A 16029-nucleotide genomic window follows, 5' to 3' on the forward strand; every position below is an offset into this window, starting at 1 on the left:
AAATGAATATATATCAGTTATCAAATATATATTGTTCATTAGAACTGTATCAGCTATATATTAAATTAAGTGGCATGGGATACTTTATATACGAATTGTGAGCTCGATGCCTCGACCACAAGACCAACATGCTGGAAAACAGGGTTGCGCTATGCTACTATCTCCATTTGGTTTAAAGATTTTGATGAATTTCATCAAATATTAGAATTGATTGGAAGCGGACTTGCAACAATAAAATTGATATGTAAATGATGTAATATGCTAAAGATTTGAGGGTTATCGATAAAAATAAAATTAAACGTCATGCATTATAATAATTTGTCAAACATTCATAAGCACAAATTGCAGTTCAACTCTAGGTGCATAAAACGTTGGGTTTCATGATTAACAGCTCCACGGTAGATAATGTTAACTCTCAATGTTTACATAAATTAATTTTTCCAGCTCCATCAACTAATTTTCAGAAATGGAAATCTCTACTACAGTTCAACAGGTGAAATGGACGATAGATTGCACAATTCCTTCAAGCATATGCCCAGCTGGGTTTTGAAACTGTTTTAGGTGATATAATTAGCAAGAAGCTCCCTCTTCTCCCTCGAATATCAAATAAACGTAAAGCAAACACGTATATGTACCATTTAGATGTCAAGATGCCTGGGAACGTTTCGGTGGAACGTATGGTACACGCTGGTCTTCACAAATATTCTGCAATATTTATCAGAATCGATTCAACTCAAGAACAACGGAAAAAGAAGCTTATAAGTACAGAAAGTAAAACATGTCTACCAGGCTAAAAAGGGTATTTTGTTGCAATTATATGAACGGAAGTCAGCGGTTAACAAATTAATCAACGTGAAATGGGGAAACGGATAATAAATTTGAATGCTTGTGTAACTTGGCTGATTTATTGGAAAATAAACTAGATCTAGCATACCTGCAGGTCGTGGGGGAGTTCTTCTGAAACTGCAAGTGTATAGCAACCAGGAATAAATTTCCCTGAAATTTTTTTGAAAGCATCATAGTTGATATGATCAAGATCCAAGCTTCCATCATAACGAAAAGAATATAAAAATGACAAAAATACTTGTAGGACCGAACAACATGAAAAAGAATGGAGCGATGCATCAATAAAGTTTTGATCATTAAAGTAACAAAAACTTAGCAGGCAATAACAAAATGATCTTCCATGAATGACTTGGAGCAGTTAATAAATTTTCAAGAATGAATTTCAAGTACCAAAAACAAACTCCTTCCAAAGTTTTCAAAAGAGATCCATAATCAAATCACTTGGTCGTTAATGTGATCTTTCTTCCAGTCTTCGCGAAAGCCATCGCTCAAGCTGTCATCTCCCTCAATGTCCTTCACTAGTTACAATGACGGATGACCCATGTCTCCAACACGGAGACAGGCAGTTTGCTTAAAAATGGGCTTGAAAAGTAACATCAAGCACTCTACTTAAGTAACAATGCACCTACCTAGTCAGTTGAAATAATGGGAAATATTGCTCAGAGCCATCTAGGAGAAGTCACTGTTCATCAGCCGTGAAATTGACTAGTTTGGATGAACAACAAAGATAGTCGTAGGCAAGAATCTGAAGAACTCAATTTGGAAATCTCCAGCCACCATCAAGAAGGTCCACGGTAGGTGCAGCCATTGTTGATTCTCCAATGGCTGCCATCGTCCATTCACACCAATTAACATGTGCAGAATATCCTCTATAAATAGAGGCTTCAGCTTGTTGTTTAAATCATCCCATTCCCAGTTGAGGAATCCTAATCCCAAGTAGAGGAGATTGAGAGTGCTGTGAGATCCGAGAGTTTTTTATTTCTTTCTGTAAATTAAATCTATGAATTGAATAGATTGATTTTTCTCTCAAATTAGTTTGATCTTTGATAGTTTAATTCCCAACAAGTGATATCAGAGCCTGGTTAGAGGTATTATCCATCAAAGGAGAGCTCTCTGTGAAAAATTCGATTTCGTGAAAGTGTCTGAAATCTTGTTTTGATTATACCACGACGTAGCTCTCGTTCCCACGAGTCTACCGGTATTTTCAGATCGAAAATCGGACATCAAACGAATTTTCTGTGATTTTTCAAAAGTTCTTTACGAAGAAGATGATGAACAGTGCCCGCCACGTCATTGCCACGTAAGCGTCCAGTCAGCGCCACGTCATTGCCACGTAAGCGTCCAGTCAGTGCCACTTCATCAGCACTATTCAATTTTCTGAAAATTGCATTTTGGTCCTTATATTTTCTGCTCGTTTCAAAATGGTCCTTTATCTTTCCTAAAGTACAGAATGGCCCCTGAACTTTTGGTAATGACTTAGAGACCCCTGAACTATCAGAAAGTTATATAGTGATCCCAAAATTTTCAGCAATAGAATTTCTGACCCCGAAGTGCCTATTCCACCATTTTCGGCCGTTCCGGACACAACGGTGTACTCCGTTTTACGAGATTCAGCTCTTTTTTTGATAAATAAATATTGAAGATGACCACAGAAGAGTCAACATCATATTCTGGAGCTATGATTATGCTCACGGCAACCAACTACACGCTGTAGGAAACCTCGGATGGAAGATCTCCTCAGCTGTAAAGATTTGTTCGATCCCGTAGAATTGAAAGGTGAAAATCCTGATCCAACCAAAGCGTCAGAGTGGAGGAAATTAAACCGGAAATCTATTGGTCAAATCCGACAATGGATTGATCATAGTGTCTTCCACCATGTTGCACAGGAGACAGACGCATATGCTCTCTGGAAGAAGCTGGAGGACATGTACCAGGCCAAGACCGCTCGGAATAAAGCCCTGTTGATGAGGCGGTTAGTCAATATGAAGTTCAAAAGTGGAACTTCTGTTGCCGAGCATACCAGTGAGTACCAGAGTCTGGTAAATCAATTATCGTCTGTAGAGATGCTGCTTGGAGATGAGATGCAGGCACTCCTACTTCTCAGTTCGCTTCCTGATAGCTGGGAAACACTTGTAGTTTCTCTCAGCAACTCGGCTCCAGATGGCAAACTTACCATGTCCATGGTTAAGGATGCCCTGTTCAACGAGGAGGCCAGGAGAAAGGATATGAGCACAGACCAGACTCATGCCCTTGTCACAGAGCCCCGAGGAAGACAACAAGAGAAACAACAAAGGGGTAAAGGCAAATGGAGAGGCAGAAGCAAAAGCAGATCCACCGATGGCAGAAAACCTTCGTATAAATGTCATCACTGTGGAATAGAGGGTCATATGAAGAAGAATTGCTACAAATGGCTAGAGGAGCAAGGCCAGAGCAGTTCCCAATCGAAGAACAAGGGTGGAGAAACGCTAGTCATCATTCCTGGAGATGTAGCGTTCTGTTCGACCCATAATGAGACATGCCTTCACGTTTCAAAAGAAGACACAGAATGGGTGGTAGATACTGCAGCTTCCTACCACGTGACTTCGCACAAGGAATACTTCATGACATACAAAGCTGGTGACTTTGGAGCAGTGAAGATGGGAAATTCCAGTTCCTCTGGGATTGTAGGAATTGGAGATATCCAAATAAAGACAAGTGTTGGAAATACAATCACTTTGAAGGATGTCAGACATGTGCCAGATCTTCGGCTCAATCTTCTTTCTGGAATAGCCCTTGACAACCAAGGCTATGATAATCATTTCAGCAATGGCACATGGAAGATGTCAAAGGGTGCTTTGATAGTCGCTCGAGGACACATTTGTGGCACACTGTACAAGACTCACATGAAGATATGTACAGACACCCTCAACGTAGCTGAGAAGGAGGGTTCTCAAAATTTGTGGCACCAGAGACTCGGCCATATGAGTGAGAAAGGGTTGTCTACCCTAATAAAGAAAGAGCTTATCATCGTTGACAAAGATGTTGCGCCAGATCCTTGCATTCATTGTCTATTTGGTAAGCAGCACAGAGTCTCATTCAGTTCCTATTCAACGAGAAGATCAGAGTTGCTCAGTCTGGTACACTCTGACGTTTGCGGTCCCCTGGAGGATGAATCACTAGGCGGAAATAAATATTTTCTAACTTTCATTGATGATGCTTCTCGAAAGGTGTGGGTCTATTTCCTGAAAACGAAGGACCAGGTATTCGAATACTTCAAAATGTTTCATGTCATGGTAGAACGTGAGACTGGGAAGAAATTGAAGTGTCTCCGGTCAGATAATGGAGGCGAATACACTTCCAAGGTGTTCGATGCATATTGCAAAACATACGGCATTCGACATGAAAAGACGGTCCCTCGCACCCCTCAACACAACGGTGTAGCCGAAAGAATGAACCGGACAATCATGGAACGTGTTCGGAGTATGCTCAGTATGGCTAAACTGCCAAAGTCATTCTGGGGAGAAGCAGTCAGAACCGCCTGTTACCTGATCAACAGATCACCATCAGTACCACTGAATTTTTAAGTTCCGGAGAAACTGTGGTCTGGAAAGGATCCATCATACTCACACTTAAGAGTATTTGGATGTTTGGCGTACGCACATGTATCCAAGGAGCTCAGACAAAAGCTTGATGCAAGGACCACTCCATGCATTTTCATTGGCTATGGAGATGAAGAATTTGGATACAGACTATGGGATCCAAAGAAAAAAAAGGTGATCAGAAGCAGGGACATTGTGTTCCATGAAAGTCAGACAATAGAAGACATTGAAAAACCTACAATGTCTCAGAAGTCAAATGTTGGTGCTCTAAATTCAGATGCAGCACTAAACTCGTTCGATATAGTGACAGAAATACATGCCAGAAGCAGAAGCTGAGGAAGAAAGGGGTGTTGAGCAGGGGGAGCCACAACCCACTCCACCAGATGTTCCAGGATCATCACAAGGCCCAGATGATGGTGAATCTTCTCAGACTATTCCAGAAGTTCGTAGGTCTGAACGAGGACGGATTCCATCTAGAAGATATACGGAATCCGAGTACCTTCTGCTTACTGAAGATGGAGAACCAGAGAGTTTCCAAGAAGCACTATCTCATAAGGACAAAGAAACATGGTTGTCAGCAATGCAAGATGAGATGGAATCTCTGCAGAAGAATCACACTTATGAGATCGTAGAACTTCCAAAAGGGAAGAAGGCACTAAGAAACAAATGGGTGTTCAAGATGAAGAAAGATGGCAGCGGACAAGTGGTGAAATACAAAGCACGATTGGTAGTCAAAGGATTCCAACAGAAGAGAAGAATTGACTTTGATGAGATATTTTCATCAGTAGTCAAGATGACGTCAATCCGAGTTATACTTGGCTTGGTAGCAAGTATGAACTTGGAGCTTGAACAGATGGACGTGAAGACAGCTTTTCTTCACGGGGATTTAAAAGAAGAAATCTATATGGAGCAGCCAGAAGGTTTTGAGGTTTCAAGTCATAACCTCGTTTGCAAGCTTAAGAAAAGCTTGTACGGTCTAAAGCAGGCACCAAGGCAGTGGTACAAGAAGTTTGACTCATGCATGACAAGTCAAGGCTATAAGAAAACTGCTGCAGATGAGTGCGTTTACATTCAGAAATTTTCAGACGAGAGTTTCGTTGCTCTTCTACTTTATGTAGACGATATTATGATCGTGGGAAAGGATGCAACGAAGATTAGTCAGTTGAAGAATGAACTCTCTAAGTTTTTTGAAATGAAGGACTTAGGACCAGCTCAACAGATTTTGGGTATGCAGATTGTTCGAGACAGAAACAACCAACGGTTATGGTTATCTCAGGAGAAGTACATTGAACGTGTGCTCGAGAGGTTCAACATGAACAACGCCAAACCAGTCAGCATTCCACTTGCCAATCATTTCAAGATGAGCAAGAGTGCATGTCCTTTATCCAAGAAAGAGATCGGGGAAATGTCATCAATACCATATTCTTCAGCTGTTGGAAGTTTGATGTATGCAATGGTATGCACAAGGCCAGATATTGCTCATGCAGTGGGAAAGGTGAGTCGTTTTCTCTCCAACCCTGGGAAGCAGCATTGGGAGGCAGTAAAGTGGATTCTCAGGTATCTAAAGGGTACTACTAAATTATGTTTTTGTTACGGGGGAGCTGATCCAATATTGGAGGGCTATACGGATGCAGATATGGCCGGAGATATTGATAGTAGCAAATCTACTTCAGGATATATCTACACTTTCGCGGGGGGATCTGTCTCATGGCAGTCACGACTGCAGAAGTGTGTTGCTTTATCCACAACAGAAGCAGAATATATTGTTGTCGCTGAAGCTGGGAAAGAAATGTTGTGGCTAAAGCGATATCTTCAAGAACTTGGAATCAAGCAGAAAGAGTACAAGGTACATTGTGACAGTCAAAGTGCTCTCGACTTAAGCAAGAACTTCATGTACCATTCCCGTACAAAGCATATTGATATTCGATATCATTGGATACGTGAAGTTATGGATCGACAACTGTTGAGACTAGTTAAGATTCATACGAAGGAGAATCCAGCAGATATGTTGACAAAAGTGGTAACGCGAGAAAAGTTAGAGCTATGCAGAGACATAGCTGGAATGCTTGTTTTGGATATGGCTGGAGGGGGAGAAATGAAGAACTCAATTTGGAAATCTCCAGCCACCATCTAGAAGGTCCATGGTAGGTGCAGCCATTGTTGATTCTCCAATGGCTGCCATTGTCCATCCACACCAATTAACATGTGCAGAATATCCTCTATAAATAGAGGCTTCAGCTTATTGTTTAAATCATCTCATTCCCAGTTGAGGAATCCTAATCCCAAGTAGAGGAGATTGAGAGTGCTGTGAGATCCGAGAGTTTTTTATTTCTTTCTGTAAATTAAATCTATGAGTTGAATAGATTGATTTTTCTCTCAAATTAGTTTGATCTTTGATAGTTTAATTCCTAACATAATCATATATAAGTAACCTACATTATGCTTTGGAGGATAATTACCTGTTACCGAATTTCTTAACCATTTTATACACGCAGAAATTCGAATAAACAATAACGAAAGCAATAGTATAAAGTTAAATACCAGTGCGAAGCCAGCGGGCAGCCCAGCTCCTAGTTGTGTCCATGATTGAGATTACCCTACCCATAATTAAAATCATAACATGCGATAGATTTCACAAAAGAATTCTTTACTCATTTTGAGCATTTTATTTTTGATTTTTTAAGTAAATTAAAAGAGAAACAAACCCATTGAAATTGGGGGTAGTGCAGTCAGCTACTCGTTCAGGATCCTCCTCCATCTTAAAGAAAGGACAGTTCTCACACCCCGATTCAAAAAACTGTGAAGAAATTAGGCCTTTTCTTTTCTTTAGGGTTGATAATGAACAAGAAATCGAAAGGGAACAAACAGAAGGTGAAACCAACCTGGTCGTACGTCTTTATGAGACGGCATCGGAGGCAGGCTCGGAGCTCATGTCCGAAGCTTGTGGGTAGCTGTGCTGCCACGACGCCTCCTACTTTATCTTGATTTGCCATTGTTTTGATACAGCTAAAACTTTTAGTAGTACAGAAGTTCAAGGGGCCGATTATGCCGATGGGAATCATATAACAAAGACAGTTTGAGGTTTCCCCATTTATAGCACCACAACAAATATGCTATGAAATCTCTTACAAAACTTCGATATCTATGTGAGGAAAAAAATCCTTGTCCATGAAATAAAATTACCTGAAGGTCACCAAGTTAAATTAAAAAGCCCTCTACTTTTCACTCAACAAATAGATTAATATCAACGTGTTAAAAAAAAAAAAAAAGAAGAAGAAATACACGTAAGTTGTGTTCAATCGTAAAATTCATATTAATTCAACAATAACACATTCAAATAGGTATAACAACATGCAAAGATGTTGTCAGCTTGAAGACGACCGAAACCCTTTCAAGAACTCTAGCATTCACTCTAAGACAAAAAGACTATTTTAGATATGTTGGTTGATAACGGGGAAAGATTTGAATGTTCTAGGTTCGTAATAAAGATCTCTGAACTTGAATATTATAAATTTATTTGAAATGACATAGAAAGTTGTGGAAAAAGTTTGACATATTTACCATTATAGTAAAAGATATAGATAGTGTAAAAGACTTCTTTTTATATGGGGTAGGGGTTCATTTGTAAATCACTCAACTAGAACAAAATAATTGAACAATTTATTCTCCACTCAATCAAATGTTGTGATATTTTATGTGTCTATTTATTCACATAACCACTCATGTTACTCTACAAGCCTGCTTTAATAATACACGTAAAGGTTAAATGGGGGGCAAAGACCGCAACTGTACTTAGCTAAGTCCGTCACAGTGAGCTTTATAAATTAAATTAAAAATAATCCTGAAAAATATTTTTGTGTACAGACAATATCAATGTGTTTTACTTAGATCGCAGTTAATCCAACATGTTCACTTTCGCTTCCCACGAATATCGAAACAAAAATATTGCTACTCTTTAATAAATACAAAATTACATTGTTGCAAAACGTTCGATGCAACTTTCTAATCAAATTTGCAAAATAAATAAAGGATGATGGAATATGAAACAATCGAATATCAATGAAACCGAAATTCTAGTTATGAAAATGAAAGTGTGATCCCAAAGCAAGGAAAGGCTTTGGTTTGCAAAAACCAGTAAATTCCCAGGAAGCCCTTTTACAGATGCAAAATACAAACATACGCAACTACAACTTGGGATTCGAGACCGAGCATTTGGCTCGGTGGTCTCATCCGGGATTCCCATGTGAGCTGCCCGAGTTCGAACCCCCTTTAGATTAGGACTCTAAAAAAAACTTGGGATTTTCGTCCTTTCTGTCCACGCACTTCATAATCTACAAGGTCCCACAAACCAATCACCAACAGAAATGGGCACAAAAGAAGAGTAAATCATTTAGCACGTCAAACCTCGCGGCATTTTAGTCACATATCATCATCTGTATGTCAAGTGAAATACCAGCGTGGACTTTCATATTGGCACTATCTTGTGGCTGAAACAATAAGCAAATTGGATCATTCAACCGTAGCACTGGCACCAATCTTGTTATACAATCGGTATATCAGAGTAGACTTTGACATCTGAGGTTCCCTTTCCAAGATGGCAATCACATCTTTAACTGAGATGCTCCGAGACACCCGAGGCATGACGATTTGATTTCTTAAAACTTTTCTTGCGGATGCTGCATGTACAAGACTATCAATAATCATGGCGAGAACCAACAGTACAATTATCACAGTATCATATAAACAAACTTCGATTCACTCGAACAACCCATGGCCCAAGGCGTACCTCTAATCATTTCCCTTTATTTTGGCAAGTAAAGAATCACCTCAAGAGAGAAGTATATAAGAAGCTAAATAACCATAAAGCAAACAACATGACGTATCTATTTGCCAACAAAGTTAACCGCAACTAAATATGACGAAAATTCCCCAAGAAGATGTTACAGATTTTAAAATCCAGATAAATGCCAAGAAACGTAAAGGACGTCATCTAATTGTTGAAACAGATTTTTGTGGACTTGCTGCCCTGGATTCAAAGAAAAAAAGCAACACTCATCGGTATTTATTGGTATAAAATTTGAAAAGCACAATCCACTTCCCCCATTTTCTCACCCAATAGAAATGATATGCTCCACAGTTTCTTTCAGTCAAATGTCATGTCTACTTTTCAAATAACGACAATGCTTCATATAAATAGCAATCCAATCTGCCTCTGTCAATCTTTGAAAATTTGAGGTATACTAGTTTTTCCAAACTCGAGCGGAGATGATTTTGGGATTGAAAAAGGAAAAAAATATTTCTCCTCACCAAAAACCATAACAAAAATCAGGATTCCATGAATATTCTTCTCAGATTTATGGACATGCAAATCACGTGGGATCCCAGACATTGACAAAACATACATACAAGTAGATAAAACAACATAGTGATTGAAAGGGAAATTTCTCATGAAAAAGAAGAGGTATAGGCTCTTTCCCAAAATTCTTTAGGAGCCAACATACCAGGAGTGTTTAAAGCAGGTGAACGATCTCGTTTGTCAGCTTCTTGACTTTCCCTGGTGTTCCTCGCGGATGTGGGTAAAGGCTTTCTTGCCATGACTTTACCAGCTTGGGAACCAGAGAGAGTTTCAGTTCCTCCCAGTTTCTGCTTGGCCTCAATCATTAACTGCCATTTTGAAAGCATGTCGCCAACTCCAGTAGCAGCACGAACAGCAACATTTGCAGCTGTAGTACGCATCTTATCATCTTCATCCTTGTTAGCCTGCAGATAATAGAAAACTTAGAAATATATTATGAATTTCAAACATTAGGAGAAAAAACAATTCTCAGTACCTTCGCTGATCTTGTACGGCTTTCATCCTTTTCCTTATCACCATCGACACTAGAATCGCTCTCAGTCTGCATTCCACATAATAAGAAAGACATTCACTCAGTTTCTACTAAATAAAAGCGCAAAATCCACATAGAATTGCTAAAAAGTGTTCTAGAAGCTTACTTCGTTCAGTTTCTGAGATTTTTCTGTTTCTGCCTGTTCTTTCTCCCATTCTTCACGAGCTTTACGGTTGATAGTCGTGATTTTTTGCAGAACGTCTGAGGTGATGATAGTTCTGTGCCTTAACTTTTCCATGTCAACTCGCTACAGTATTCATTAGAGAGTAGAAAAGATTAACTGAAACGTTTTAATCCGATAAAGGAAAGCCTTCACACAAAAAATGCTAAAAGTAGAAAAAAATTTGCAAAGCAAATGAGAGCAAACTATGAAAATAAACCTGTTTTGACAGTCTGATGAGATTAGTTATAATGCCGCGCATTCTCTCTTCCACACACTAAGTGTACAACAACATTCAACCAGAAATAAATAAATAAAGTCTGACAAGGCTTTCGTAAAAATGCAGTAATGGAGAGTTCGATTTTACCAAGGACAAGCACCGCTCTACATCACTGTTCATATTCTTCAAACCAGATTTTGCCACTGCCAGAGAGCAGACAAAACACAAAAATTATAATATTTACGAGACCAAGTGGGATGCAGAATAAGATGTAAACAGATAATCCAAGCAAAGATGGTTCATATAGAAATATTACTTATTTCTGCCACTAGCTTCTGAAGTGGAATCTTATGCAAAATCAGCCTTTCTTCCTCTTCTTGAACAACCCGCCGAGATGCTTCTAAAGCCCGACTGTCTTCCTTGGAGCCAGAAAAAAGTTGTTCTTCTTCCTCCTATTCATGCATTTAGTTGATAAGAAAAGCAAATCAATGGTTATACACAAATACAAGTAAAAATGAATTGAGTGGATGAAAAACATAAATATTTTCCAAACATAGTGTGAAGGAGTTACCTTGAGATTAACCCCGCTTACTGCAGTAACATCATTGAGTTGTTCAATGCTTTGATCCAAAAAGGCTCCAGCCACTTTTTGCTTCTTACTGCTGAATACTTTACAATTCAGCACTACATATGCCGAAGCTTTTTATTTTCAAGCAGATTTCCTGATATGCATCAATAAATGATTTTACCTTGATGGAGGAGAAGAACCAGGAGCTTCAATTTGCTTCTTCTGGCCAACCAGAGGCTTTTTAAGGGGAGGCTTGAAGTTTCCAGGCCCAATGGAAGCAGTCAAGGAAGACATCTGAGACTCTTAGAATTAGAAAGGGGATACAAAAAGAGAGAAAGCGGTGAAAGCTAACATAATAACAGTCATGATATCTTAGAGATAAAATTTATAATAAGAAAAAAATATTTGCCCAAGCAATAAAATTTCCGAGGAAGAAAGAAATCCAATAAGCAGAAAAGTAAGATGAGGACATGGGCAATCAATTCAGCAGCTGAGTGTATCAGCCAAGCCAAGTGAAACTTTTTAACAAGGACAGCCACTCTAAGCAAAAATCTCACTGGAACTCCTCGGCTAGTAAATTGTTGTATAAAAAAAATTTCTAAAGCTCAATTTATTTTCTAGAAACTCACAGAGATTTCCGAGTATAGAAATAAATCATGATTTCTCCAGCTGTAGCGCTCTACGAGGTCAGGTAAACTTATTGCAGTACAAGTTACATGGTCCTTCTCCATGGACCACTTGCCAATAATCCTACGATACAACATTCATGTCACATATTTTTTATTTCCCCTGAATCGGGGAGGAGGAAAACAACAATGATTAAACTAAAAACTCTAAGCCTCAACAAGATAGAGCAGTTTGGCAAAAGCCTCTTGACTTGATGGCATGTCCTCTCCTATTTATGGGAGAGGTGGTAGGTTCTAGTCCCCAACCTCCAATGTATATATCATAAAAACGACACAAAGCATGAGATTCATAGTATCAAGAATCAAATATGATAAAATAACCTTCAGTTTTTCCATTAAATGAACAATGAAGAATTATGCAACCCATATGTAACTATCGTACTTTGGACAGAAAGAATCAATATTGGTTGCAAGCATTATTTTTACAAAGCAAAATAAAGACCTCTGGAGGTTAATGCAACCCCATATGAAAGGATAGATTACCAAAAAAACTAAAAGTGTTCTATGAGAAATTACATTTAGTTCTCTCTCTGAGTCTTTTTTTCTACATATGGTGGCATAACAAAAGATAACACGCGACAAGAGGCAAAATAAATTTAAATTTTAAAACAAGTTGGTAACCACAGAAAAAGTAAAATAACTCAAATGCGATTACACCTTGAAAAATTGCTCAATAAAAGCTGTTTTACTACGGCATACGCACATGGTTCAATCTAGTGATTAACAACGGTCAAGATAAGAAAGGTTTTAAATGTCGACCACTCACACATAACAGCTATCCAAATGTTAAATCAGTTAGATTTTCATGTTAATATTACTTCTTTGCTTCATATGCATCAGACTGACTGCCAAAGCAAGAGTTCTTTATGCAAATTGATATATATGCACGCATAAACCTGGTCTGAAAGCCAAACAACAAGAGTATGACAGAGAAACTAGACAGCCACATACTATTAAAAATTGCAAAATATTATGCTCATCAAGCTGTAATGAATGAGGGTATCAAGCTTGTAATTACCATGTTTTGCGAAGAAGACAAATTTGATAACCCCAGTGAGGAATTCAACTGGGCTTTGGGTGGTAGTTCACTTGATTGATCAACTGGTTCTTGCTTTGCATATGGCATTGAAGATGAAACGCCAGGGGACGATGCCCATTTGGCTAGATTCTTTGGAAGCTCAGCGTCGCTGGTCATTTGAGTCGGTCTTCTTGCCTGCATTTTCTTAGGATCGCTAAAAGAAGATGGCCTCTCAAACTTGGCCATGTTCATCACATTTGTATTCTGGGTTGTTGGCCCCAAGTAATTAGATATTATATTCGGATGAGCTGAAGCCTGCCTCATTTGTGAATCATGAAGCTGTGGTCGCATAGATGTTGGAGAGCTAAAATTTTTAGCAGAAACGGCTGAATAATTACTCCCAGAAGTTCCAAATGTGGGAAAAGATGTTTGTGAGAAGTGTGAATGCTGCTGCTTATCAAGTCCCTGTATTGGAAACAAATGATGCTTATTCTACTGACTTAAAGCACTCAAACTTGAAGTTCACAATAGAATTACTTGCAATCCTTGTGAATCAGCTTGACTTTCCACCACGTGCGATTTAACTGTATTACTATCAGCCATTGGATTTCTTAAATCTGTCAACAATTGTGCTGCAAATAAAAAAAAGAGGCGTTTTGTCAGCAGAAAATCATTGAGGTTTATGAAACAGTTGATAAACAAGTTAGGTTTCATTAAAGAAGGCACCACTCGATGACCCTTGCAATTGCCGTCCTCCGGCTGAAGGCTGTAATTGATGCGGATTAGGGGTTGTCTGCAAGTTCTTGGCAGCCTGAATTCCATACCCACAACTTAACCTAAACTCAACTGACAGATTTTCAAACTAAAAACAAAAGTTCATCGAACATTATACTGTCACATACCTGAGTCTGTAATTTATACACAGCCATCTTTAACATCTGATCCCCGACAAGGCTTCTCATTTGTCGGACAAAATTATCTTTAGAGATCTCGTTTTTCTGGCAAAACATACACCATTGCTATATGATTTCAATAAAAATTATGAAAATTTTATAAACTTGAGGTAAACATTCTTAAAAGGCTATTGTTTAAGAAGTGAAAAAGATCTGAAAACCACCCTAAGCTTGAAGTAGAGAGTCTGAAGTTGCATGGCTCTGTCCTTGTCCAGTTGTGGCTGTATAATAGGAAGCAACATGCCAAAAGGAACTTGTTTGTTCAACTTCACCGAGGTACCAGGCTGTTGATTACTACTTGTCAGTGACTGTTGATTACTAATACCCGAGGTCTTGGCCTGTTGGCTGTTCGACCCAGTTTCCAGAGCATTCTGATTCATTGTAGCCATGGTCTGTCCATTACTGATTCCAATATTAGATGTTTGTTGATTTCCTTTTCCGGTAGACAAGGGTTGAAGATCATTTGATTCTGGAGCTAAGGGCACTAGATTATTTGACCCCGTTGCATTGGACTGTGGACTATTCACAGCTTGTGATCTGTACAACTCTGATTCCCTTTCTGAGTATGACTCATTGTCAGGTCCCTGGATATGGACAGGATTCTTTCCAGAAGTTATCACACCAATAGGTCGGGATGCAGGTAGAGTGTTCTGGTCATCTTGTGGTTGAGGAGAGCGATCCGCGGATAGCAAAGGAAAGTTTTTAAACTCGTGGGTCGAGTTGTCTTCCTTTGTGTCGCTTTTAAAATCAGACCCATCCTGTTGCAACTCCAATTGAGTTGGATGCTGAACCTTTGGATCCATAGTCAAGATATCTTTCCCACTTCGAAAATTAATGTCTCCATCATGGCTAGATGTTTGCCACTGCTGAAGAAATTGACTTTCCGTACCACTGATTTCCTGAGATAAGGCTTCTGCACTTTGAATGCATGCATTAAGGAATACAGTGTATCAAGACATGTTGAGAATCTAAAAACGAAATTGGTGGTAGGGCGTCTGAAATAAGCATCAGCAGTAAAGTTAGATGTTAACTTGATTTTGGCCATTGCTAAAAGTGAGCCAGTCCTAAAAGCTTTCCCATTCCTACAACGTGGTATCAGGGGCAGGGCCGAGTTGGTTCCTTACTAGTTTCAAATTTTAAAAGTATTTTTTTTCCCAAAAATGTCATTTTGCACCCAATACACATTAAATCTCCGAGCTCTAGACAAAATCACAAATCAGCGAGCGAGCATATCCATCATATTCGAAAACATACCATCAAAAATTACAAGACAAAGAACCTGAGATTCCACTGGCAATTCACCAAGTACAGGACCTGCCGCAAAATCAATACTAAAGAGCCAAAAAAAGAAATGATTACCGCTATTGGAATCAGAAGGCTGATGTGATGTGGATGCATTGCCGCCTTCAATGTCTCTGTTCAATTCAGCTGTGAATGCATCCACGTCAGCCCCAGAATGCATTGTTTCGTCCTAGGAAACCGTCCAAGAATGAAATCGAAATAAGAAAACAAAATAACCAAAAAAAAAGCTCTCGAATGCTTGAAAACTCCAAGATCAAAGCATGAATGGACAAAGCAGTAAAGGAAAGAAAATCGTGCAGACAAATGGTGGGAAACCTCTTCTTCTTCAAGGAGTTTCATAATATTAGGATCCATCAAAATCAGCTCCTACTATTTTGGTGTTTTCCTGAGAAAGATGGTACGGAAGTAAACAATTAAGGGCTGCGTTCTAAGATTATGAGAGAGGACGACATAACATAAAGATCAACACTTGAAAATTAACTGAATTTTTATGTCTTCGATGCACCGGGAGAATTGAGGAAGACAAAAACGACGGCAGTGAGCTTGAATACAAGATATTAAAAGGGGTTTTTTAATTAAATGTAATAAACCTTTCAAAATAAATAAATAAATAAATGTAATAAAAACTATTTAAAAATTTAGGACAATCCGAGCTTTGGTTGCTCCAATTTTACCAAGAACCGAGGTTTTTAGCTTTTCCGTCTTTTCTTTTTCTTTTTAACAATTCAAATAATAAAATGTAAGAAAAATGGAAAAAATAATAAAATCTTAGAATCCGAGGATTGAATTTGGTAGAATTTATTAAATTCA

At 38.7% G+C, this 16029-nt stretch overlaps 2 protein-coding genes across 10 annotated transcripts; both read right to left on the reverse strand.

Moving 5' to 3' along the window:
* Positions 1–289: 289 nt before the first annotated feature.
* Positions 290–7805, reverse strand: LOC142524821 (transcription elongation factor SPT4 homolog 2-like). Of its 3 annotated transcripts, XM_075628937.1 has the most exons (7): positions 7307–7805; positions 7130–7221; positions 6966–7021; positions 935–996; positions 636–705; positions 525–552; positions 290–482 (listed from the first exon to the last, which is right to left on the reverse strand). In XM_075628937.1, exons 1-5 carry the CDS (start codon positions 7484–7486, stop codon positions 646–648), a joined length of 450 nt encoding a protein of 149 aa, XP_075485052.1. In that variant the 5' UTR covers positions 7487–7805; the 3' UTR covers positions 290–482; positions 525–552; positions 636–645. The 3 variants fall into 3 exon arrangements, with proteins under 3 accessions (XP_075485052.1, XP_075485051.1, XP_075485050.1); XM_075628936.1 differs by having other exon boundaries at positions 290–539; positions 7307–7804; XM_075628935.1 differs by having other exon boundaries at positions 290–552; positions 7307–7798.
* A 650-nt stretch (positions 7806–8455) lies between these two features.
* Positions 8456–15802, reverse strand: LOC142525442 (transcription initiation factor TFIID subunit 4b-like). 7 transcript variants are annotated; one of them, XR_012815074.1, is made up of 17 exons: positions 15535–15788; positions 15277–15388; positions 14082–14830; positions 13867–13962; positions 13691–13775; positions 13502–13596; positions 12965–13429; positions 11442–11554; positions 11264–11354; positions 11009–11144; positions 10840–10895; positions 10693–10749; positions 10419–10559; positions 10256–10321; positions 9926–10184; positions 8829–9100; positions 8456–8755 (listed from the first exon to the last, which is right to left on the reverse strand). XR_012815074.1 is itself a non-coding variant. In XM_075629735.1 (17 exons), the coding sequence occupies exons 2-17, from the start codon at positions 15571–15573 to the stop codon at positions 8934–8936; spliced, it is 2727 nt and encodes a 908-aa protein (XP_075485850.1). In that variant the 5' UTR covers positions 15574–15604; positions 15689–15802; the 3' UTR covers positions 8456–8933. The 7 variants fall into 7 exon arrangements, 6 of the variants coding, with proteins under 6 accessions (XP_075485850.1, XP_075485851.1, XP_075485854.1 ...); XM_075629735.1 differs by having other exon boundaries at positions 8456–9100; positions 15535–15604; positions 15689–15802; XM_075629736.1 differs by having other exon boundaries at positions 8456–9100; positions 15535–15604; positions 15701–15784.
* Positions 15803–16029: the final 227 nt, after the last annotated feature.

The sequence above is a fragment of the Primulina tabacum genome, chromosome 14, assembly GCF_025594145.1.
Source record: "Primulina tabacum isolate GXHZ01 chromosome 14, ASM2559414v2, whole genome shotgun sequence".
Classification (NCBI taxonomy): domain Eukaryota; kingdom Viridiplantae; phylum Streptophyta; class Magnoliopsida; order Lamiales; family Gesneriaceae; genus Primulina; species Primulina tabacum.

Excerpts from the sequence above, each read along its gene's own strand:
- LOC142524821 (XM_075628937.1), bottom strand. The coding sequence starts at position 7,486 with ATGATTCCCATCGGCATAATCGGCCCCTTGAACTTCTGTACTACTAAA. Across the intron at positions 997-6,965 it reads TGCCCGCTGGCTTCGCACTG|GGAAATTTATTCCTGGTTGC; the intron begins GTATTTAACTTT and ends AAAAAATTTCAG. Across the intron at positions 706-934 it reads AACTCCCCCACGACCTGCAG|AATATTTGTGAAGACCAGCG; the intron begins GTATGCTAGATC and ends TAAATATTGCAG.
- LOC142525442 (XM_075629735.1), bottom strand. The coding sequence starts at position 15,573 with ATGGATCCTAATATTATGAAACTCCTTGAAGAAGAAGAG. Across the intron at positions 14,831-15,276 it reads GCCTTCTGATTCCAATAGCG|AAGCCTTATCTCAGGAAATC; the intron begins GTAATCATTTCT and ends TTCAAAGTGCAG. Across the intron at positions 10,560-10,692 it reads TCATCAGACTGTCAAAACAG|CGAGTTGACATGGAAAAGTT; the intron begins GTTTATTTTCAT and ends TGAATACTGTAG.